General features: G+C 44.1%; 3 protein-coding genes across 4 annotated transcripts; all 3 read left to right on the top strand.

Moving 5' to 3' along the window:
- Positions 1-1,212: 1,212 nt before the first annotated feature.
- tagln3b (transgelin 3b) lies at positions 1,213-4,782 on the top strand. 2 transcript variants are annotated; one of them, XM_078291336.1, is made up of 5 exons: positions 1,213-1,487; positions 2,512-2,730; positions 3,084-3,258; positions 3,469-3,571; positions 3,704-4,782. In XM_078291336.1, exons 2-5 carry the CDS (start codon positions 2,551-2,553, stop codon positions 3,843-3,845), a joined length of 600 nt encoding a protein of 199 aa, XP_078147462.1. In that variant the 5' UTR covers positions 1,213-1,487; positions 2,512-2,550; the 3' UTR covers positions 3,846-4,782. The 2 variants fall into 2 exon arrangements, with proteins under 2 accessions (XP_078147462.1, XP_078147463.1); XM_078291337.1 differs by having other exon boundaries at positions 1,454-1,487; positions 2,481-2,730.
- Positions 4,783-6,269: 1,487 nt separating this feature from the next.
- On the top strand, positions 6,270-7,782 carry c1qtnf9 (C1q and TNF related 9). The gene is made up of 3 exons (XM_071913755.2): positions 6,270-6,456; positions 6,596-6,658; positions 6,931-7,782. The coding sequence occupies exons 1-3, from the start codon at positions 6,270-6,272 to the stop codon at positions 7,698-7,700; spliced, it is 1,020 nt and encodes a 339-aa protein (XP_071769856.1). The 3' UTR covers positions 7,701-7,782.
- A 749-nt stretch (positions 7,783-8,531) lies between these two features.
- Positions 8,532-24,239, top strand: spata13 (spermatogenesis associated 13). Its single transcript, XM_071913727.2, has 13 exons — positions 8,532-8,961; positions 14,900-16,513; positions 18,467-18,922; positions 19,567-19,711; positions 19,965-20,089; positions 20,397-20,576; positions 21,198-21,377; positions 21,712-21,891; positions 22,066-22,298; positions 22,505-22,634; positions 22,786-23,161; positions 23,312-23,386; positions 23,491-24,239. Exons 1-13 carry the CDS (start codon positions 8,953-8,955, stop codon positions 23,670-23,672), a joined length of 3,885 nt encoding a protein of 1,294 aa, XP_071769828.1. The 5' UTR covers positions 8,532-8,952; the 3' UTR covers positions 23,673-24,239.
- Positions 24,240-24,934: the final 695 nt, after the last annotated feature.

The following is a 24,934-nucleotide window of genomic DNA, read 5'->3' as shown; positions in this document are numbered from 1 at the left end:
CTGTGTGCTTGAAATGATAGCACCCACAATTAGCATTGCACACTAACGCAGCATAATCAGTTGACAACCAAACACTACCTTTGTGAATTAAGACAGTTGATGTTGAAATGCATACATACTGCTACTCAACTCATATCTAACACTATTTAAATTAGTGGTATAGGAAATCAGATAAAATATGAACACAGCAAAAAACAACACTGAACAAGAACGCAATTTGTCAAATATCAAGTCACCATCAAGATCTGTGTACTATAGCTGTGTCTGGTTGATTTTCGTTAGCAGAACATTCTGTAGCACCACTCCTATATGTGTAGGCCTTTAGCTATAGAGGCCGGCCATGCTGGAGCCACTGGGCTGTTGATTAACATGTAATTGGCTACTAGCCGGACTCTGCTCAATGGGGCGAAACCAACCAGTAACTCTCAGGCTTGCTAACTGCAGCTGTGACCTTTCACTCATGATTAAGGTTTCTGTTTTGATACGGAGGTGACTGTATCAAAACAGGAGCAAACATCTGCATGGCCTGTGTGATGCATGCAGAAGAGATGGTGCAAATCCAAAGGAATGAGAAAAGGGGGTATTGGCTTTAATATTGTGATATTTTACTTTGACTATCCTTTGTTCAGAATTAAAAATAGTTTTATTCAAAGCAGATTTGTAAAGGAACATATTTTTGCACCACCAGCAAATGTTTTGTAAGAATCCCACATTTTAGTTGTCTTGTTGTCTCGCTGCCTAATTTGGAGGCTAGGGTACATACTGTCCATTTTGAACTGCAGCACTCTGCAAACGGCCTTTCTCTGGAACATTCATCCACCTCAAATAACTCTAACTCAATAAAGGAAGAGCAATAGCTCTCATTATTGAAACTAAGAGAGGCAAGCTGCAAGAGACAATAAGCCTTTGTGTCTGCCTTGTACAGTTGATTGAAATCTAGGCATGACTCAAAGTGATATGGCAGCAGGGAGGCCTAGTGGTTAAAGACACCATCCTTCCATCGGACTGCATGGGCAAACATCCACACTGTTGAAGTGTCCTTGAGCAAGTCACTGAATCCCTACCAGCTCCAGGGGGTGGTGATGTAGAAGAGGCACAAGTAGCATACATCTTAAAAGTGTTTATGTCCTATGTTTGGCTTCAAGTCTCAGAAAAAAAGTAAAAATAAGACGTGCGCCTTGACATGCAGCGCAGTCTGAGGGTATACTGACGGTCAGTTCATATTCCTGAATCTGAGCAGCGTTACGGTAGCTACTCGCCACTGTCCGAGAGCGTTGTTATGTCGCATTGTGCGTTAGGAGTCTCTAGGGACCCCTCCTGGAGGCGCTGGCATATAAAACGAGTGGTTCGCCACTCCCGGACAATGTGCGTCCCAGCCTGGCCCGACGCGCTTCATGGATGCTTCAGCAGTTCAGCATCCTCTGCCCTGCCCAGCTCAGCGGAATTAACACTCCATCACGGGACAAGCCACGTCTGCTTTCTCTTTGGTAAGTGCACGCAGCCTTAACTGAATGAAATTGCTACGATTGCATGCCAGGTTATATTAGTATTATATTATATAGTCTTTATTTTACCGATCCATTGTCCAAGTTTGTATGGTTTGTGCAATTGTCCAAGGGTTTGTAATTTTTTTGGATGATTTTTCAAGTATAATGCATCATCAATTTAGTGTCGCAACGTTAGATGGCGGGTTTTCTTCATTTATAACTTGAAATTATTGAATGGATGTAGGCTCGTGGAGAGAAAATCAACATTTATTTACTTTATTTACCTACCATTTATCCGAGGAATACAGTTTATCCACCTTTTTAGGGTGACGTAGGCTAAATGTTGACAACGTGAATTCATAGTAGGCTACATCATTATACCGAACTGATGTAAGTTATATGAAGATAGTGTCTTTTAAGGGAAAAACCAAACTATTTTTCTGAAAATAATTTAGACTTTACTTATATTGGTGGTTACGTCATGATGAGGAGGTCGTAGTTAAACCACCATTTTATTTATCCATGCATCACTGTACTCAACTGGTTACCATAGTAATAGGAGGGCTTGTCCTTGTTCGGGACAGCTGCCAAGGACCACACCCTTCCCTGCTACAGTCTCCAGGGATGCGCCTGGTGGGACTACTGAGCTGTAAGGGACACAGGTGCTACTGGGGGAGGAAAGATTTGGAGGAAAACCAGGCTCAGTGTCTTCGAGCGGTGAAATAGTTTGGGATTATTATAGTAGAAGGAAAATGAAATTGAAAAAAAAAAAAAAATTGGAAATTGATTAGGATACTGTATAAAGATCACAGCAAAACTACAAATATCACAATACCATAGGAGATAAAATTTTAAAAAAACAAACAATAATGTACAATACGGTCACTATAAACTCACTATTGAGTACCACAGATACCCTGTAAGTCCACTATAGGTACAATATATTATAGTGGATTCTTATGCTACAGAGTAATGTAAACTTTGCTATTTCAGCTTCAGGTTTGCTACCTTTGTTTTCCTCCAGGGTTACGACAGACTGGTGTAGACTGTTGGGAGAGCAGCCATGGCGAACAGGGGACCCAGTTACGGACTGAGCCGGGAAGTGCAGGAGAAGATCGAGCAGAAGTATGACCCGGACCTGGAGCTCCGGCTGGTGGACTGGATACTAGCCCAGTGTGGAGGAAACCTGGAGAGACCGCAGCCAGGCAGACAAAATTTCCAGAACTGGCTGATGGATGGAACAGTGAGTGCCTTAGTACCTGTACTTAAAATAGAAATAACCATTGAATTATTTAGGCTACAACATAATATATTTACAAGCTCTGTCAAATTTAAAGGTCCCTAAAGTAAAAAAAAAAAAATGCTGAAATACACAAACAAATAATGTTCTGTGTCATCTCTGAGAGCTTAACTAAATAATGTTGGTCTAAAGGTACATTAAAAGGGGGTTTGTTTCTCATTAAAATTTCATCATATGTGATTATTGGAATTAATAAGCCAGCTGAAAGTGGGGTCTAGCTGTACATAAAGTAGCAAAGCGGAACTGATTTGTCAGTTTAGTATGGTCAAGCCAGTTTGCGCTCTCCTTTCTCCCAGATCCTCTGTAGGCTTATCAACAGCCTTTATCCAAGGGGGAAGGAACCAATTAAGAAGATTTTAGAGACTCAGATGGCCTTCAAACAGATGGAGAAGATCTCTCAGTTCCTGCAAGCAGCAGAAGCCTATGGGGTCATAACCACTGACATCTTCCAAACCGTCGACCTCTGGGAAGGTGAAGGGCTCTCACAAACCAGCACAACTGCTTACACACATCACTTGTCTCTTTCATACGAAAAGTCTTACAGCTTTGCTTCCGATTACCGCATTTTATATCCCAACTACAGCTGGTATACATCAGTTTTTACAACCATATGCAACTACATGTCAAAACAAGATTGTACTCAATGGAGAAATGCTTGCTTGTGTGTTGTTCTGGCTGCAGGAAAGGACATGGCAGCAGTGCAAAGGACCCTGATGGCTCTAGGGAGTGTGGCCCTCACTAAGGATGATGGCCATTACAGAGGCGACCGTGACTGGTTCCACAGGTAAAGAGAAAGCTAACTGTAAAATGCAGAAGAGCTTTAGATCTTTGCAGTTGTATGTTCATGGTTGGTAAGTTCCGTAATACTTCATGTTCCTCCATCTCACCCCATGCCTGTTTTGTTTTGTGTGTGTAGGAAAGCCCAGGGGTATCGGCGAGAGTTCACTGACGAACAGCTGCGCCAAGGCCAGAGTTTGATCGGCCTGCAGATGGGCAGCAACCGCGGGGCGTCCCAGTCTGGTATGACGGGCTACGGCATGCATCGGCAGATCATGTAGATGACTCAGACACTAGCTAACCTGCTCCTAGACCTTACTTTCTAAGGATCCCACTAACCTTGTATCCCTAAAACCTTCAAATCCTTTGTACCTCTTGCCGTGTTAACCTCACAGTTTCCCTGTGATTGCTGCTTTTCCCCAACAGAGCATCTTTAAAATTGATGTTAAATGCCATAGAACTGATTCCTTATGCTTGTCCCCTTTTCCCTTTGGCCATATACTGTCCTCACTCTGGATTTGTTCTCTCCCTTCCCTTCCATGTGCAAATGATTGCTGAACGTCGAACTATGAGGTCATTCAACATCAATTTAGTCTTACAGAGAACTAAAGATTGATCTCTGCAAAACAAGCCAATTGTATTGTACACATTTTTTAAGAACTACGGCAGAAATACTGTAAGCCAGTGTTATAGCATGTTGTATGCTATTTTTTTTGGTATTCATGTGTACATTTATTTATGTATATCATTGTTTATAGCTTTAGTATGGTCTGTTATTGTGTAATTGTTTTGCCTTAAACTTAATAGAACTCAATGAGTAACGATGTCTCTGCTATCTTGTCTAAAGACTTGTTGCAGTATCCTCTGTAACCAAATCAACCTCACGTTGTGCCTGGTTATGTGACTACAGAGACTGTCTCCTGATATATTGGCCTCAAATTATAAATGAGTTTGGTTAATTCTGAACCATGACTTTGTAATTTATTTGTTAGATTACGTCTTTGTTCACAATGTGTCCATTTTGTGCACAGGCAAGTAAATTAGTGTGTAATGGCCATCATGTATGACAGTGAAGTTACCACTATTCGTTCCAGGTACAGATATTGCTTGAATGTGCACATTTATGTATTGTCATGTTTATATTTTGAAATATACAGTATTTATATCTGGAGGCTTGTGTGTGGGAAAACTTACAGAAATAAAGTATATAAACATGTATTTGTGTATCAGTCTGTGTAATTCAAAGCTGGGGTACCTTGGTGGCTTAGAGGGAGGGGGTATATGCTAGATTTGTGGGTTTGGGTCTTGTTCATGATTTTGGATGTTTTCCATTCTCTTTTCTTGCTCCCATCCCTGCTGTCTCTCCCCACTGTAGACTATCTAATAAAGGGGCAGCAGGGTGGCATAGTGAGTTGGGAGACCATCCCTCAGCCAGAGAGTCCTGGTTCAAAACCCTCTGACAGCAAGCCTTTGCATTGCTGAAGTGTCTTTGAGCAAGACATTGAATCCCTACCAGCTCCAGGAGCACTGTTCTGTAGCTGATCCTGCGTCCTGACCCCTCTGAGGAGGGTCAAGCAAAAAGAGAATTTGCAATTAAGTATCACAAAAACAGAACTGCCATGAAGTTAACCTCAAAAAGCTTATAATAGATATTGTACTTTGCTTTAGGAATTGTTATTCTCCATTTCTTTTGCACAGTATTTCCAAAGAATATCCCATCCTATTTAAGTTCAGTGACTGAATGTCCACACTAAACATGGCTATTGCATGGGTCTAAGTGCGCAGAAGTCTGTCTGTTTACTCGCCCTGTGTAAGTGCTAGACATCTAAGGGATGCTATCAGTGAAGATAAGAGGGTGTTACTTAAAAGAAACATTTCTCCAAGGTATTCTGGTGAGGGTTAGGATGGGCTTTGGAGCATAAAAAGGTCAAAGTTTATGGCAGTGATGCAATTTATTGGGTCAAGTTGTTATTGGCATTTTAAAAGGCTCATATGAGAAAAGCATGCATGATTTAACATCACATTAATTTATTAGTTTCCAATAGCTAACCAGAGGCCATTTAACTGCTGTGCTTTGAGTCTAACGTTCAAAATAAAACAAGTGAATCAAAGGTTAGGATAAAACCATGACAGCCAATATCATTCTAAGGCTTGCATACCCAATGCCTTTCTTTTTTTTATTGGTCTATTAAAAAGGGGTTATACATCCATGGGAATGTGGAGTGACAGCAGAATAATTTGCATAAGTTCAATACCCTGTTTTGCTTCACTTCATCTGAAGGCAACACGTGAAACTTTGTGGCCTTTTGCATACCCGATTCTCACATTGCTAGCTGATTATTAGCCCCAGAGAAACAGGAGAAGCATCTAGAGGGGCACAGGTGATGTGGAACTGACAGGGGCAGACCCAATAAGTAAACCAAAAAACAGAGTCTGACCAATGGAGTGGACTGATGTCAATTTTGTCCAAAGTCCAGATAGTGTTTTCCTTGGTTGGTGTCTTGGTTGTCTTTTGTTCTACTGCGTTCTCCCACTTCAGTCTGTTACTTGTAGATTCATTGGTGTGTGTGTGTGTGTGTGTGTGTGTACATTGAAACAGGGCATGCGGTTATGAACTCAACTGTGCATTGGCGTGCAGTTCTTAGAGTCTAAAACGTGTTGCATGGTGGTGCTTTTAGTTTTGTGAGACAGGCACTTCAAGGACAATGCTGCGGATGAGACTCAGTGTCACTCTCTTGCTCCTCCTATTGGCCATCCGGTGTGTTACACAGGAGGAACCCCAAGTGAAAGGCTGCGTCTGTGGACATCCTGGAATACCTGGGGACCCTGGGCACAATGGCATGCCTGGCAGGGACGGCCGAGACGGACTCAGAGGGGACAAAGGTGATCAAGGTAAGTTAAAAGGAATAAGTCCAAGAAAAATTATCCTCTCTACAGTTTGGCTCTATACACAACTTTTTCCCAATATGTTTTTTTTTTTTTAACATCAATTTCAATATTTTAAATGTCATAATTATTCTTTTAATAAAAGGTGAAGTTGGTGCTAGTGGACCAGCAGGCAAGGATGGCGTCAAAGGAGACAAAGGGGAAGCTGGTATGTATCTTTAAAATAAACTGCACCACTGAAAAGTGAAAGTTATGGATCTGTGGTATGACCTAATATAGATCTTTCATCTACATTTACCAGCTGCATATCTTTTCTTTGCACTTACTTTAACAAAATTTCTTGGCATTTTGTGTCTTACTTTGACTGGCTTTTTGCAATATGTATATATTGAACAGTAAGCATTAACCATAAAAAGAGAGGGAGCCTTTAAGAACCATAAAAAGAGAGGGAACCTTTAAAATAATGCTTGTGCTTTACAGGTGCTGTTGGCCCATTAGGCCCCAAAGGAAAAAGGGGTGATAATGGAGAGAGGGGACCACCTGGGAAAATGGGGCCCCAAGGAGTCCAAGGGCCCATAGGCTTGAAAGGAAATAAGGGAGAGCTTGGGCTACCGGGACCCAAAGGGCCTAAAGGCGAAGTGGGACCTCTTGGACCAGAGGGTCAGAAGGGGGAAATTGGCCCTCGAGGAGACAGAGGCATTCAGGGGCCCTTGGGACCCCCTGGCAGGCCAGGACCCAAGGGGGAAATTGGCGTTCCAGGCCACAAGGGCAGTATTGGCTACCGTGGGGAGAGAGGGACTCGAGGAGAGGCGGGGGAAAAGGGCCAGAAGGGGGACACATTTGGCATCCCTAAAAGTGCTTTCTCTGTGGGACTCACAGAGAACACTAAACTCCCAGCAGTCAATGCACCGATCCGGTTTGACAAGATCATCTACAACCAACAGAATCACTACGATCCACAGACAGGAAGATTTACATGCGTGGAAGCGGGTGCTTACTACTTCACCTACCACATCACTGTGTACTCCAGAAATGTGAAGGTGGCTCTCGTGAAGAATGGGGCGAGGATCATCCACACCATGGACAACTACCAGAGCAGTGAGGACCAGGCAGCAGGGGGCGCTGTGCTGCACCTGGACGTGGGGGACAAGGTGTGGCTGCAGGTAGCCGGAGGAGAGCTCTTCAATGGGCTCTTCGCTGATGAGGATGATGACACAACTTTCTCTGGGTTCTTAATCTTTGGGGCTTAATTGAGGCATGATGGCACTTTCTAATAATTAATCTCAGAGACCCAGAAAAAATAACTTTAAAGAACGGATGAGGAGAGATTAGCTTGCCATTTTTAAGTTTACTTTAGTAGACTCTCTATGGCATTGTGTGTGCATTATAATTGCAGCTCTCACATGGTTAACTCCATTAAATTTATATTAATTTTCCTCACTGGGTCTTCAACATGTAATTGCAGTGAAATATAACCTGTTATCTGTTTGTCATTTTTATTACTGGTAAAACTGTGATATTAAACAGATCAAATCCAGATGTTGTCTCCTTTTCTACATTCAAAATATTCTTCTGCTCTGTGTTTGCTTGTGTTTCCTGTTTGTCTATGCAAAACAACATTCACCAAGCCATCCTTTTTTTTTTTCGTCTCTGGTATTTGTTTGGGGATGGGCATGTATAAATGAAATATCCGACACATAAGATGTCTTGGCATGATACGAGGAAGCACGCCGAGAGTGCCGCACCAATAACTGGAAGGTCGAGTCTTGTTTGTTTTACAATAATAGCTCAGAGAAAGGCCCAAAGCGGCGCAGGACTGAAGACGATGGTATGCTTCTCGACGCTGTGCCTTTTTTTTCTTCAATGGAGAGCGCTCCACTGTGGGCGTGGCTTTACGGTCACGGTCTCATCCAATGAGTCATGATTGGCTGTCATCGAAATGGTCACGTTGCGGTCAACCAGTAACCTTTCTCGTAACCCGCTGAGGCTCCGCCCCCTGCAATCACTGCAACAAGTGCATTGATGATGCTCGCCAGCTCTATCTGCCAAGAAAGACCTCTTTTACTTGAGCATCAACGGACTTCTGAGCTTTGTTTGAACTACTTCGGAAGAAATTGTAGGATTCACTATTTATTCTTTGTATTTATGTGGCTACCAAAAGAGTTTTTCCAGTCGGTGAAACTGAAATTAACAACCGTTCAGTTTAGGCAATTAGGTAGAACTTTATTAGTGAACCCGTGAGCTAGCTTAAGTTGCTAGCCTTGTGTTTAGAAGTTAGCCAGCCATTTGTCTCAATATGTTGCGGGGTAACTAGTTGGCACAGAAGCAGCCAACCTGCTTGCATCCGACATGTTTTTACAAGTGCTCATCGATTGCGAGATAGGACACCTTTGGACTTCCGAGAAACCCAGCCTTTTTGAAGAGCGTGTCCTTCACTATGGCCAAACAACAAAAACAGCTGCTCTCTTGATGTGAAGAAAAGTCAGAAGGACAACATCGACTATGAGGAGGGTGAGCAAAAGTTTAACTGTTGACGTTACCAATAAATTCAAAAATAATGAATGTTTACAGCAAGTATAAGTTGTTATACATACTTAATATAAACAAGTCGTCAGTTTGGGGATATTCTTTGATGTATTTGTGCCGTTTCTCATTACTCTTGTAATGATTTTCTCGGTTGAAACGGGACCGGAGGGGGTTATTGTAGTGCATTACAGCCCTGGTTGTTATAGTGATGTGGGAGATGCCAGGCTGTGCAGGGAGTTGGTGAAGGAGGGAGGGGGTTGAGGGCTGCACCAGCTACAAAGAGCTTTATGGCCAAAGCAAGTTAATTAATGCACAAATAAATAAGCAGTTTGGCCTCCCGAGTTCTTTGCGAGCTTAGAAAACTACACAGTGTAATCCCCTTTTATAGCTCCTTGTTTTCAAAATGTACTTCTCTCTGAGCAGGCAGTAATAGCTACCCAATTTGTATGATTCTGCAGTCATCCATGCAGTTTATTCCCACTGCATTAACTTGTTTTAATGGCTGCCCTAGCGGACCTTTACACTAGAGGTGAACAGATTGCCCTGGTGTTGCCATCATTATAATTTGAAGACTCATCCAACAGGTCAGAGTCCTCTGCTCTAAAGAGTGCGGTCAAAATTAAATGATACAGTAGCTCTCCATCAGCAAGTTACTCACATTTTAGAAGATAATTATACAATAGGCTACTTTCTCTTTCAGGCACAGTTGTAATTGTTTTCCATCATACTGGAAATTAAGTAGAGCCTTATGTTTCCGTAGCTTATGAACTTGTTCTACTTACAAAGTCTCCTTCCTGTTGTACCTTAGCCCAGGAAACAAGCTCATTTTCTTCCTAGCTCAAACCCGCCGATCTCAGTCCAATGACACAGTGTTGACTAACTCCACCAAATACAAAAGGGCCTTTACACCAGTGAAACAATGCGTTCATGATCAATTTTCTACAGTGAAAAAATGTGTTAAAAGTACTTTTAGAATTGGAGCATAATCTATTTTCACACTCATTCCACAAAATTGTAAACTGTACCATATGTGCACATCATGTTTTACTCCTTGTGGGAAGACTTTTGTTTCTGATTCTGTCAGAAATAGACAGATTGGTGTTTTTGAACTCTTTAAAACCTTTCTGTTTCATGGTTTCTTTAATGCTGATAGAATAGCCTTTTGCTCATTGTTGTGGTGCTGTCAGGTTTTACTGTTGACTGTTGACAACGAGGCTCAGTAGTGTTTTGTCCTCTCTAAGCTCTGTACACTGTGTGGTGTTAGATTTCTGGTTGACTGTCTCTATGACAATCCACAGCAGATCAGGTGAGTGAGTAGCTACCTGTGTAAGAGTGGTGACACTCCCTGGTTGGGCCTGTATCTGTACTTCCCACGCTCTATAGAAAGAGGCGTGGCTTCTCCAATGCTGCCTTTTTCCACTGGATCAAAAAATGAGGAACTAGGTCACAGACAAATATGAGATTTCAACCAGGAGCCTCAAGTAGTAGCCTACACCTTGTTAATGAGTTCACCTCAGCTAGACACATGTTGCCTATTTCAAAAATCATTTCAGATACTGTGCAACCTGGGACCATAAAGGAGAAAGCTTGTTTGCTGGATACTAGTGTCAGTGAATCTGTCATTTACCAGACTTGTGGCCACTTTGGTGCACTAGCCAATGGACTAGGCTGATCTGTGTAGCATTAGTGTACAGTTAAAATGATATTTGTATGTGGTTTTAAATTGACCCCAGAAGAGATAATACATTTATTATGGACACTATTGGCAGAATTTAGTCCATATTATCTCATCTGTCATCCATTACCACTCCCAAACTATAGAGTGCACATGGGCCAAGTTACCTCCTGCAGTCAAATAATGTAGAGTCGCTTAGAAGCATATGAGTGTCACTCTCTCAGTCAGTGCTGAATAGCCTAGTTGTCTCCCTGATTAGCCTATAAAATGTGGATGAAACCAGTCCTGAACACAGAGTGGTAAGTGGCTTCGTTAATGAGATTAATACTGGGATGGAAGAGGAGTAGACTACACACACACACTCCCACACACTGTCCCTTCACACACTTGAGTGGGCTTGCTATTGGACTTGGACATGCAAGTCTCCTTCAGCATCTCATTGCAAACACTTGGCCTCAGTCTGGGCCCAGGGCAAGGCTGCACCAATGTGAGCTAACAAAAAACTGGGCAAAAAAGATTTCAATATGGATTCAGATATTCAGTACTGAATATTACCAGGTGTTATTTAATCTTGCCTCAGAAGTGGACCCATCCGCTTGCAAGACAAAATAAATCAAGCATTTCTTTTTTTTTTTTCCAAGTACTTAACATGTATTCAACTACTATTTTGCAGCACCCTAGTTACACAAACTGATTGCCACTACTCTAATCAACCAGTCACACCTGTAGAACATTGTGGTGCTTTTTTTCAGGACAGCCTTCCTTGCAGCTTTCAGTCATCGAGGCAAATAGACAACCAGTGAAGTGACAGCTTACGAAGGAATGGCGGTAGTGCTCCAGGATGATTGTGTCTGTCTCAGAGCTAAGCCAGAGAATTGAAAATGACTACAAAGCTTACTTTACCTTGATACTCCCTGTCTGGCAGTCTTTTTCATTTAATGCTCAGTTCATTTTGGCCTAATTAGTTTCATCCTAGCCTTGGGCGGGACATACCTCCGCAGAGGTGAACTGTGGGCGGGAATTCACTAATCATTATGCATTTATGACCTCTTGCATAAGAGCCTGGCTTTTCTAGACAAACGGGAAGGGAGTCAATGACTTTGAATGCCTTCCTCCCTGCTCTGTGTGCGTGCGTACACACGCACATGCAAATGGTCATGGGTCATGCACGGTGGGAAAGAATGTCCTAACTGATTGTGCATGTGAGATGTGTGTTTGTGGAGTGCATGTTTTTGCCTGTTGTATACATGTTTGTGTATCATGCATCCTCGTCTGTGAGTCTAATCTGAGGCTGGCTCCAGCTGGCTGCTGTGTGGGGGGGCTCCTCCCTGAGCTCTTAATTAACTCTGGACCAGGGCCCCAGAGCGCCGCTCCCATCCAACGCTTAGCAGGAGGAAGCCACAACAGTGATCCCGGTCCGCAGTGTAAACGATAGAGCAGGGATGATATAGGAAAGCTCAGTGCTGTAACAACATAGTAAAAGTGATCTTCATTCACAGACAATAGGGCATGAAATTGACATATGAGAAATTTTGTATTATGAGTATATTGCGATGTGCTATAGAAGTGGACATAGTGGACACTTTTTCTACATAATTTATTTTTCAGTCCTTATAAAACATCCAAAAAATTGCTAGGGCTTAAGATTTAGTGAGCTTTAATAAAATTATTTTCTCAGAAATGCAGCTTCATTTGCATTCATGTCTTTCTGTACAAGGTATTCCTGTACTGTGCATGGATTGTGGATAGTACAGGAATACCTTCTATAGAAAGCAATACAAAACACCTTTCACTATAAGAAAAAGAAATGGCAGCATCTGGTGATATGGAAACTGCAGAAGTCACGGAAACTGTCACTATAATCACTATTTATTTTGGAGCCCTAATAAACAGATCATTTTACAAGTGAGGGAATGTTTATACCATGCACATCAAGGCTACATTGCCATTGACTTGTGCTGCATTTATGCTTGACTGAAAAAATAAAACATGGTTCAGAAAATCATAATGCTAGAAGGGCAGAGTTAAAAGAGTTATGGGGAAATAATACAAGGTTAAGGGTAAATAAAGCATCATATTGTTAAGTTGTTGATGTTTGAAGTCATGTCTTGCCTTGTGAAATTGTATACCCCACCTGTGTAATCTGTCTCCTCCTGGCTAGCAGCACTGCCAAGTATTAGTAGATGCCAACTGGCCTGTGACAGTTGGCGCCAAGTGAGGAGAGAAGACATAGAGGTGTTGAGGGAAAGCACAGTTGGTCGAACGGCTGATAGGATGATGTGAGTTTTCATAACAAAAGCAAGGCACCCAAGCTGTAGAAATTCTTTCCCTATCTCCTATCTTTCTGCTTCGAGAATACGTGGAATAATTGATCCGGTGTATTTTTCCAGTTATTGTTCACCGTGATTTCTCAGTGGCCGAGGAGGAAAGGACAAGAAAACAATTCAGCATAGTTTTGAAAGCGGCACATTGTTCACGAGGGGTGTTTACTGTCTGTCAGCAGTGGTGCTTGGCAGCGGTGGCTCTGTGTTTACATAAGTGTTCGGTGGGATGGAGTGAGCTGGTTGAAATGACAGCAGACTCCACAGAGAGTTTGACTGAGCAAGCCCATCTGCCGCAGGAGAATGTGCATGAGGATGGGAGCGTTCCAGCACCCCCCCCTACACACACACACACACACACAACACACAACAATCAGTGAAAACAGTGCTACATTCAAACTGTCAAAAATTGCCTCCTTTTCATGAAGCTGCTTCGTGTGACAGAGACAGAAGGTTAGGGTCATGATCTGTGAACCATGCTGGCTCTAAAAAAAACTAGCCCACTAGCTAAATTATTTGTATGCTTACTTCTCCTTAACATGCAGCAAAAGTCGGTCCTGTTTTATAGACAAGATTCATGGTAGGTCTGGAAAAGTGTGGAAAATGTTTGGATAATTTTCTTGAAAGGACCAATAACTCTGGACATATATGGAAAATACTGTTGTTCATGTACACACTTTAATTATACATTTTATGTAGTTGTTGGCCTACTGTTATTTCATGTTATGATATTTATGTGGTGAAGAAAAGTTTTCAGCTATAGAGTGATCATGACCCTAATTTAGTCATTGCACAGTCACTATACAGCCCAAATTTATTAAATCCAATCAAGAAAGAGATCTGGAAGATTTGAAATTGAAAACATGTAGGAACCATACAGACAATAAGAACTCCCTGTGTCTTAGGCAACCAGTAAGAGGGAGTTGAGCGGTGCTGCTTCCCTGGAAGTCCGAGTTGAGATAGAAGTTGGGACCACACAACCCTCCCCCTCACCTCACCTCACCATCGACGTAATCTGGAGAAAACTGGGCAATTTATTGCATTAATCACAATGGATTAGCAAGTCTCATTGCTTAGTCATGCTCACAAAGCCCCTCATCAAAGGCTCAGCTGCATTAGCGCTGCCCTGCTTTACACACACACACACATAAAGCTCAACTAAGCACACCACCCCAACCTGGGCCTCAAGTCTCCTTTGACATCGAAATACAGCACCAAGGAGAAATGCACGTAGTGTTCTCAGTGAAAGATGGCTTACTCCCCTGGCTCCCACGCATACTGAGGGATACTCTTCTTCAGTCTCTCTCTCTTCTTGCTGTCTTCTCTGTGTTGCGCCTTCTCTCTAATACACAAACACAGAGGAGACTTTCATTGGAAAGTACTGTAAACACACAACACAGCTCATTTTCATGCTCCCCTCATGTCGCGTAAACATACATACTCTTCATATCAATGCCATGCTCAAAAGCAATTCTCAGCAATTCACTTTTCCACACTTTCACACATGGCCTGTCTTGAACAAATATGCTACAGCATTACTGTAACAGTCTCTTAAGGTTTCACTCAGTTAACTTTCAGAACAAATCTATCTTTACTTTGTTGTCTGTCTTTCTGATCTGTCTTTCATCTGCTTAGCACATTTATTTTCTTTATAACAACCTATGAATAGGAACATTTGAACTAAATGTTTTTGGATAATGTGAGTTTAAGTGTTGAACCTACTGTAGAGACTACACTATTGTCTTAAGGCACCATAATGTATAGTCAAAAGATGCTTTGCTCAAGCGTTTGGGTTACATTGGCCATGGTATGCTCTGGATTAATCTATTCCCCTGGCCTCCATATACGACAGCGTAGCCTACTTACTGTAAGTCTTCTATAATTCACTCTGCATAAATTGCTAAATTAATCTATGTTGTTTTTGCAGGCGGACCCAAAGGACAGAGTCTTGTCCGCAAGTGAAGACTCCCTCCCTTGCCTCCAAGGCTCCAAAGCTGACCCTCCGTCCCTGATCCGGAGCCGACCCCTTAGTGATATATACCCATTCCAGAGTCCTGCTGAGAGGAGTGCAGTCCCATGCCTGCTGTCTGGGTGTGTTGCCCAGCCGGTGACCTCAGGTCATCACTCTGACGAGAACAGGTTGAATGACATCAACTCCTCTGCCTGGTCCAGTCCTGTTATAGGTCAACCAGAGGGAAAGCCCTACTCCTCAAGGATTATGAGGCTCTTTTCTAACTCGAGGAAGGGTCTTGTCCCTGGGCACAGTCCAACCACTGATGGGGCCCCTTCAGTCCAAGGCACCCACAGTACCAGCGGCCCCCAGGCCTGGCCAGGTCTCTCAGGACTAGGTGTCATGGACTCCTTCAAAAAGCTCCGCTCCTCTGTGCTCCAGGGTATCCAAAGTAGAGGGGCAACCGGTCACGATGGAGAGTGTGCCCCTTCACCCAGTCAGGAAACAGTTAATGGCATGGTCATGACCAATGTGGGCCTTGGCCCAGGTGATGCAACCAACCATTTGGAGTTTTCAGAAGGATACAATGTATCTAATGGAGGTTTTATTGGCCAAAAGTTGGCCACAATGAGCCAATATGGCTCAGATTATGAGGACTATGAGGATGAGGAAGATGATGAAGGAGATAGTCTCCAGAGGAATACGCGGTTCTCAAGGAGTATCAGGAGAGCATATGGAGCAGGACGCATCTCTTTACTTGACGCGGGGCAGAGGAGACTAGGAGGAAGTAGCACAGATGAAGCTGTGGACAGTCAGAAACCAGTTCTGGAGTCCAAGGTCAACGTCCATACAGAGGACATGAATGTGAACACAAATGTGAAGGTGCTGAGCAGACTGAGCAAAAGTGCAGAGAACTTACACCTGTTCAAGACCCCTTTCAGACGCAAAGCCCCATCTCCCGGTCCTCCTTCACCGCAGCCAGACTCCCCAAGGACTAGCAGGTCGAACGGGACACCAAGCATCCAAAGGACAGCCAGCGCCTCATCAGTGGACCTTCGGGGCCGCAGTGTCAGTCGCTGGAAGAGCCCCCTGAAGGCCAAGGGCCACATGCTGAAGCTAGTAGGCAGCATGACTGACCTGACCGTCCGGCGCAGAAACAGTCCCTCCCCCAGCCCTTCCCCTACCTCTCCTCTGTCACCCCTGAGCCGTCTCCATGACGATTACTCCCGCCGTGTGCCTTGTCTGCCAGCCGGTGAGCGGCAGCGCCGGCCCTCGCCCACCAGAGCCCGAGTCATGGGAGAGGGGACAGAGAGAACAGAGGCACCCATTGAACACACCCCCATAGTCCATCCACAGCCTGAATCTGAAGCCAACCCAGTCCAACACCAGGCCCTTATCAGCCCAGTCTCTCTGGAACCCTCAGAGCGGACGGAACAGACTTCGCCCGGTATCTCTTCTGATTGTGAATCACTAGATGTAACCACAACGAGTGGTTATACCCAGAAAGCAGGATGGGATTCACCTCCACTCAGCCAAAGGGAGCCTTCAGGAAGCCAAGAACAGACCAAGGTCAAGTCACCACCAAATGAGGTAAGGGAGTAATTGCAGTCAGGTGTATAAAGATGACAGCACCCTGAATTTAAATAATTCCATTCTCCTGGCACATGTACAGTAACTGTCCAGTGTGCAGCCAGCATTTGCTCCACCTTTTCCTCTCTGCCTATTGGAAACAACAGATGCTGACATTCCGGTACATTACACTGCAGGACGCATGTGACAAAGTAATGATCACATCAAATGAGGAAGTCATTTTTATGCAGCTGGTCTGTTTGATTGCAGGGCTTTTTCACAGCTCAATGATGGATGAAATGCACTGCAGCTGAAAGAAAACAAAGCTGCAAACTGTTTCAGGCTATCACATACGAGTAGCACCTTTTTATCAGTGAACACAAAAGAATAGAAGCGAGGGATTGGAAATCATTAGGTTACGGGGTTTGTGTGATGTTTCAAAGGGGAAGAGTACACTGAAAGACAAAGGAGCGATCAAATCTCATCCTTATCATGTAGAGCAGAAGGATCATTAATTGATGATGATTGAATGGCATTGACCCTTGTCTTACGAAATGGAACACATCACTCCTCATAGTAGTGATTTTATGAAGTGATCTTTGAATCTGGCATGATTCCAACTTACTGAGATAAGTTTTCATGCAGACGTGCCAGTTGATCAGTGCCATGCTCTTATGCTAAAAAATGAGCTCTATGTGGTCCAAAGTCCCTACCGGTGCCACATAAATTATGATAGTCTCATTGGTTCTCCTCCTTGCTGTCCATCAAACGCCACCACCCTTACAATTATTCACCCCTTCCAAGACCTGTCTGTTGTTTGCCCGCACTTTGTGATATACTGACTTCTGCTCTAGCAGGGTCACATGCTAAAGCCAGCTGTGCTGTGCTACCAGGCACACCGAAGGAGCAGACTCAGAGTTAATGATTAGGCTTTGTTTATGATTAGTGGGCCTTGCGCAAAACAGCTCCATAGTCCTGTGGCTGCGGGTGGGTAGGCAGCTATGACCAAGTACTGCCCCTCCCCTCCCGTCCCCTCTCTCTCTCTCCCCCTTCCCTCTGGCTTCCCTCCCTCTGGCTGCAGCCCACTAGATCAAAGTCCAGCACCATGCACACTGGGCCCAGGACAGCTAGCAACACCACCAGGTAGACAGGAGCATAAACACACCGTTCTAGTGAAATATGTTTTGATCAAAGACTAGTGATAATTGAATTGGATTGGATCAAGATGGATGGGAGAAAGCAGATTTGTTCACACTAAAAACCAAGAAGCAGGAGGCATTTACTGGACTCAAACAAATCTAGGTTCTTGGCCTTGGGGACACAGGCCTGCGTCTGCGTTTGTGTGTTTCACAATGGTGCTAGCCCACTGTGTGCCTTTCCAGTGTATATGCAGGAGACCGGACCCAGACCAAGAAAACCAGGAGGTGAGGTTTGATATCATTGGCTGACTAACCAACTTAGAACAACACATTTCCAGATGAGTAACCATTAGCCAATATTTGACCATTGAGCATACAATACTTGCATACATACATAGAGTATGATAACATTTAATTGAGGAATATTTGTGCTATTTCTGCTGCTGTTCTTGTTTGAACCTGATAAGCCTAGCGGTTGATTGTTCAATATGTGGGGCCAATCACTGTGAGAATACTTTCACAAGATAATCATGCCAGGTTTCCGATGAGATTTATACAGTACAAAACTTTATTCAGATGAAACTTTATTGAAATGGCTTTGCACTTGTTCTTGTGGTTTTGCCTTCAAATCTGCTCCAACCAAGACAATTGTACCTACGTGGTACTTTTATGACATGTCAACTAAACATTTTGTTCTGTTTCTGATTAACAGATGTTCTTCCCAGCAGACAGTCTGTTCTACAGCCTGTGTACAAATGTCGAACATTGAACAGGGAAAGTCAATATCATTGCCCTCATTGACTTGTGAACTTTAACCTTTCCCTTTGACCCCTAGGCTACGTCGGATCAACAGGGGCGAGAGGCACTTCTGCAAGCAGATGAAGAGTCTCCAACAGCCAGCAGCACCAATCCTCCCTCACCAACATGCCTGTCAGAGTCACCCACATCGCCCTCAGATGCAGCCACAGCTTCTACAGAAACATCCTCTGTCAACCCCAGGCGAAGGCCGGGACGAGCGAGACCTCGGCCAATCTCTGACTATGGGCAGCTTGTTTCCAGGAAGTACTCCATCCCCGATGAAGAAGCAGAACTGCATCCTGAGGAAAGGACTACAAATGGAACATCGCATAAAGACTACAGTAGCAAAGGCAGATGTGAGAACGGAGACAGCCCCGAGAACTGCAGCATGAACGGGGACATTCAGAGCAGGAGGCAGCGGCCTATCTCAATGATAGGAGTTGTGGACCTGTTCCCTCCCGATGCTGAGGAGAAGGAGGACCGCCTTCCCTCTGTAAGACCAAACTCTAATTTGGGAAACACTCATTTTGGTGATTTGATTCTAAACTCTGGATATATGACAATTCTGTACTTTTCCAGTAAGAATATAAATCCACTGGAGGTGTAACTGAAAAGTGTGAATTGGCTAGTTGAGTGTTGATATGGGTTTATAGGACTTTCCATCTATATGAACTGGAATTTTGTTTATGTTTTTTTCAAGCAGTCAAGTGTTTAACTAAGCTTGGCTGCAGGCGGATCTAGTTTCCTTTTGAAGAAATAATAATTCAAATAACTTTCCTGATTATAAGTGTGCAGGAAACCAGTTAAACTGGTTATTTATGTAGCCCATTAACACCTCCCTGCATTTCATGATGTGCTCAAAAGTATGTCCTTTACATTGTTAACAACAGAAAAAGAGCACAGGTAGAAAAATATGCCACCAATGGATGCCAGCCCTAACAGTGCTAATTTATACAGTACAGAAAGAAAATTGATCATCTATCAAGGTCTTTTTTGGCCAATATATTTCAAGAAGGTGCAGGCCTTGGCTAAATATGATTTTTTTTAATGTGACAGTGAGTCAACAAGCAAGTGACGAATGCTGGAGAAATGAGGTTTTCCTAAATCCCAGGATGTTTTCTGTCCTACCCCCTGCAGCCCCTGTCGCGCCCACCCATCCCGTCCCACCAGGTGCCCCCCTACAGAGGAGTGTCTGCCAGGTTCCGTCCCTCCACGCTCTCCCAGAGCACCCCCATCGGACTGGACCGCCTCGGGCGACGCAAGCTCCACAGAGTGCTCAGCGGTGAGAACCAGTGTCATGTTTGTATGGAAGAGAGCGAGGGGAGACAAACAAGAGTTCACAAGTTTGAGTTTGTGAGATAGTGAGTCTGGACATGTTACTGTGTGTGTTGGAGGAAAACGCCGGTGTAGAAATAGGTGTGTATATGCTGTGTCTGTGACTCGTTTGACTTTTTTTGTAAATGTTTTTTTTGTATCTTGTTAGAAAGTGAGTTTTTTAGCCTCATACACTCTTTTACCTCTTTTTACTGTTGCAGATGGGGTGTCTGAGTGCTCGGCAACACTTGATGACAGCGTGAGTGAGGAGGAGGGCAGCTTTGATGAGCTCAGTGAAGTCACTCCCTATCTGCAGCCAGGGGTGGAGCTCTCTGTGCTCAACGAGGTGAGTCTGCACAGGAGAATTTTCACTATCACGCTGCAATACGTTTTATCCATGAGGATGCAACATTTGTCCTAACTGTAACCCTGCGCATGTGTCTCATGTGAACAGCCACGAGAATTTGTTTTCGTGTGTGTTCTCAAGATGTTTGGCAACAACTCAGCACAGCTTTGGCCACAGCTCAGCAGAACGAACAACCTCTGTAGTGTCCAAAAAGTCTAGACATAATCTTGTGTGTTAGACATGGGCTTGCCTTGCATGTAATTGTATCTTTATCTTATCTGTGTGTGTGTGTGTATGTGTTGATCAGTGGATAAGCTCTGGCCACACGGTGTATGCTGAGGCCCTCTGGGACCATGTGACTATGGAGGAGCAGGAGCTGGCCTTCAAGGCTGGGGATGTGATCCGCGTCCTGGACGCCTCTCATACAGACTGGTGGTGGGGCAGAGGGGCTGACAGAGAAGCCTGGTTCCCCTCCAGCTTTGTGAGGGTAAGTAGACACCCTGACCTGTGTGTCTAATGCATGTTTGCTCTCCAACGCCACAGAAAGGCCTGCAAACTGGCTTTGCTCCAAACAAGGCCTGCTAGCCCTCTTAATACTGTGTGGAGGGGTTTGGACTTCAGAGGTTTAAGTGGTTTCTGTGGTTACCAGTGCTGATTGACAGTTGAGTCTTAATTAGGCAGGTTGTGGTAACCATGGTGAGGTTATTTGATTGGCAGATGGGCGTCTGCTGTGTAATTGCTTGTCACTGCATCAATGTTGACGAACAGGCACTGGTTAAACTTGCACATGGTGTTGTTACCATAGTGATGTGGAGTAGATCTGGGGCTTTCATAGTTTAAGTGGTTATTTGCCTCCCTTTTGTAACCATTTTCATGTCTCCTATAGCCAATAATAGTATTATTTTGCAGTTTAGTTTCATCTCAAAAATAGGAACCACATTTTTATAATAGTTTCAGTCTTGCTTTTTAAACTTAATCAAAATAAATACTGTTTTGGGAAACCAAACCTGACTAGAAGTTAGCATTTAGCAAATAGACTTGTGTGTGCTCATGTCTATTTAAATGCAACTCAGGAGCTGCCATTGTGTATGCGGTGCATGTGTTACAGGTGCGTGTGAACCAGGAGGACTCGAGTGGGGAGAGTGTGGAGAGTGTAGCGGACCAGGAAGATCCAGCCCCCAGAGACACACACAGCGCCCAACACAGAGAGCAGATGAGAACCAACGTGGTCCAAGAGATCATGAATACTGAACGCATCTACATCAAGCACCTCAAAGACATCTGTGAGGTAGGGGCTGAACTGGACTACAGCTGTTACTGCGTAGAACTCCTGCAGCCCGTGTAAATCAAACTCTAGAGCTGCTTTTCTCTCATCTTTCTGCTTTGTTTGATCTATAACAGTCACACCTCTACTCACTCACACACTCACACATTATGTTACTCCCACGTTACAGCATTTGTAGTTTTAGAAATGATCAAAAACTCAATTTAGGTCAGCGGTCTTGAAGGCATCTTATCCTAGAATGCTCGACTCAACCCTCAGGCACCTCCTGTTGGCCAGCATTTGAACTGTTTCCATCATTCATGTCAGTACTAATATACTGGTTTTGTGTTTCTCCCAGGGTTACATCCGCCAGTGCCGTAAACACCCAGGCATGTTCACTGAGTTGCAATTGAAGACCATCTTCAGCAACATAGAAGATATCTACAGGTTCCAGAGGCAGTTTCTCCGAGACCTGGAGAAGAAGTACAACAAAGACCAGCCACATCTCAGCGAAATCGGTTCTTGCTTTCTCTTGCAGGTAACAGGCCCACACAAATAGCCAAACACAATCTTACTCACAGTCACAATCTCACACTCGCCCGCTTACTTGGTCTCAGTCACTCTCTCCCACTCATTCGCTCCCCAGATAATCACTCATTTAATAGCATTTAATTTCCATTTAATATCTCTCTCTCTTGTTTTTTTTCCTAAGGGGGAGGGCTTCTCCATCTACTCAGACTACTGTAACACCCACCCAGTAGCCAGCGCTGAGCTGCATCGCCTGATGAAGCTGGGGCGATATAAGCACTTCTTTGAGGCCTGCCGGCTCCTCCAGCAGATGATCGACATTTCCATTGCTGGCTTCCTGCTCACACCCGTCCAGAAGATCTGTAAATACCCCCTGCAGCTGGGAGAACTGCTCAAGTACACCCCCAAGGACCACAGGTAGTCCTCGACAAATCCCTTATACGCTATCTGCGCTACTTGTATATTTTCAGCCCCTTTATTTCACTGTTTACATTCTTTGTTGCACACACACATTGAGCAGCACCCTCACTGCACCCCAGCCTGCACACACACTTTCAAGCTCCTCTGTACAGTATTTACCATGAATCCTTATACACACTCATTCCGTTTCTCACTTATTGCAGCGACTACAACGGAGTGAGCAATGCATACGAGGCTATGAAGAATGTGGCCAGTCTGATTAATGAGAGGAAGAGAAGGCTAGAGAGTGTCGACACCATCGCTCACTGGCAGGTCGCCATTCTACACTGGGAGGTGATGATGGGCGTCGAATATTCCTCAAAGATTTGAACACTGGTTACTTCACATTACAAGTAGTCCTGTATATTTTTCCAGCTTTAGGTAATGAAGATTGAATTATATAAATCTTTGACTGTGCATGTGTACTGTGCGTGTATTGCTGCAGGGAGCTGATGTGCTGGAACGCAGCTCTGAGCTGATCCACTCCGGCGAACTGACCCGGATCGTCCGGCAGGGCAAGACTCAGCAGCGCAGCTTCTTCCTGTTTGACCACCAGTTGGTCTTCTGCAAAAAAGATGTCCTACGCAGAGATCTGCTCCACTACCGTGGACGGCTGGATATGGACCAGACCGAGGTGGTGGAGCTGCCCGATGGGCGGGACCCAGATCTGGGCCTGACCCTGAGGAACGCTCTGCGCCTGCGCCACACCTCCACTCTGGAGAGTGTGTGTGTACTCTGCTGCAGGAAGGCCCAAGACAAACAGAGGTGGTTACAGGCGTTTGCCAGGGAGAGACGCAGGGTCCAGGAGGATCAAGAGATGGGTGAGTAATACTGTCTGGGCTGCTTTCAATCATGACCTGTGACCTCAAGTGAAATCAAATAAAAGGGGTAGAGGTATTGCTGTTGAAAAAAGGGTATGGTAGGAACTATTTTGAACTGAAGGAGTGTTTGTGTCTCTTCCCTCATGGCAGGAATCGAGATCAGTGACGAGCAAAGAAAACAGGCCATTTTTAATGCCAGAAAAGCCAAACAAGGGAAGATCAAAAGTAAAGAAAATTTTCTTCTTCATGCAATTAATTAATTTTATAGTTTATAATAATTTTAATTTGCCTCCTCACACAGTTTTTTTTTTTGCCTCTCTTCCTTTTAGCCATTGGTTACTCTGGTTCTGTGCCACCCCACCACCAAAACCTTCACCCCCTTCACCAGCGTCATGTTACCGTTCCAACCAGTGTGCCTCAGCAGCAGGTGTTCTCATTGGCTGAGCCCCCCAAGCGAAAGCCTTCCCACCTGTGGTACGCCATCACCCGCAACACCTTTTTCAGGAAATGAAGGCTCCACTCCCTCATCCTCTTTCTCTCTTTGAATGTTTAGATCACAAGCAAACCGTCCTGAAGACTCAAAGAACACTTTTTTTTTTCTTTTTTTTTTTTTTTCCTTTCCAGAACCTACCTGTGAATGTACTGTCTATGTGGTTTTTTTTTGTGCCTCATGTATGTCTCTTGATGTATATGTTTTTGTTGGATGTTGAAGTGCAGTGCCTACAATTTGGGAGGGGCATCCCAAAAGTGTTAAAATACTGACTCCCTCCTTTTTGTTGGTGTGTTAAAGATGCTGCTTACAATAGTTCGAGACCCCCCCCTCCCCTCCTCTGTGTCTTATAAATTCCAGCTGAAAGATTTTTTTATGTTAATTATGACAACGATGTATAGTCTGCTTTTAAGTTGACGTACTTACATGGTTTTACTTGATTTCTCAAAGGCTGGACCCTTTTTTTGAGTTATACTGCAACTCTGTCAGCTCTGAGCACAAAGCGGCCAGAGGACAAGTCCGCTGACACACTCACCCACCCTGTTAACACTGTAAATAAAACTCTTGTACAAAAGTACCAAATGAGAATGGTGTCGTTTGAAAGTATTCATTTCATGTATTTGTTGAAAATGCTGCTAGAAACAGTGGTTTCTTTCTTGCTGTTGCTGAGCAGATAGGCTTCTTTTGTGCCATGTTGAATATTAGTTCATTTGAATTCGATGAATGAGGGAGATAGAAGTTAATGAATGAAACCTTAGCCACAGGACTGAAGGAGGTACGTTGCCATCAGCAAGGTCCCCGGTTCCCCACAGCTCGCCTGTGCTGAAGGATCTGGTTTCACGCACCTGTCGGCTGGGATGGGATGCACCTCGGGCACAGTGTCCTGCATGGCTGTACACCACTGCCTCTTTCTGTGTCTGCTGCTGTTTTCATACACCAGTTTTTGATCTGAGGGAAACAATGGCTCCTAACCACCTGAACTGAGGAATCAGATGATACAGAATTGAGGGGATGCCTGTGTCATGGGCACAGAGCGCGTGGAGAACGAGCATGCGAGCGGAGATGAAGATGCATCTCAACTGGACACTGCCAGTGTAAGTAAGATATACCCATAATAACCTGTTATTCTGCTACCACCAGGGTGACTCTGAAACTAAAACAATCATAATTGGTTGGGTTTTAGAACTGTTTCTCCAGCTGAAACCATGGAGGTTTGTATGTACTGGAGAAGTCCCCACTCATACTAATATCTGTCAGGCATAATTATGATTAAGTTGTTTCAT

This window comes from Centroberyx gerrardi, chromosome 22 (genome assembly GCF_048128805.1).
Source record: "Centroberyx gerrardi isolate f3 chromosome 22, fCenGer3.hap1.cur.20231027, whole genome shotgun sequence".
Taxonomy (NCBI): Eukaryota; Metazoa; Chordata; class Actinopteri; order Beryciformes; family Berycidae; genus Centroberyx; species Centroberyx gerrardi.
The sequence above is the reverse complement of the archived record's forward strand: the minus strand, read 5'-3'. Positions and strand labels throughout refer to the sequence as shown.

Coding starts and splice junctions, on each gene's coding strand:
- c1qtnf9 (XM_071913755.2), top strand. CDS start 6,270: ATGCTGCGGATGAGACTCAGTGTCACTCTCTTGCTCCTCCTATTGGCC. Junction 6,457..6,595: donor AGGGGACAAAGGTGATCAAG/GTAAGTTAAAAG, acceptor TTTTAATAAAAG/GTGAAGTTGGTGCTAGTGGA. Junction 6,659..6,930: donor AGGAGACAAAGGGGAAGCTG/GTATGTATCTTT, acceptor TGTGCTTTACAG/GTGCTGTTGGCCCATTAGGC.
- tagln3b (XM_078291336.1), top strand. CDS start 2,551: ATGGCGAACAGGGGACCCAGTTACGGACTGAGCCGGGAAGTGCAGGAG. Junction 3,259..3,468: donor AACCGTCGACCTCTGGGAAG/GTGAAGGGCTCT, acceptor TTCTGGCTGCAG/GAAAGGACATGGCAGCAGTG. Junction 3,572..3,703: donor GACCGTGACTGGTTCCACAG/GTAAAGAGAAAG, acceptor TTGTGTGTGTAG/GAAAGCCCAGGGGTATCGGC.
- spata13 (XM_071913727.2), top strand. Junction 20,090..20,396: donor AGCTCTCTGTGCTCAACGAG/GTGAGTCTGCAC, acceptor TGTGTTGATCAG/TGGATAAGCTCTGGCCACAC. Junction 22,635..22,785: donor TCGCCATTCTACACTGGGAG/GTGATGATGGGC, acceptor GTATTGCTGCAG/GGAGCTGATGTGCTGGAACG.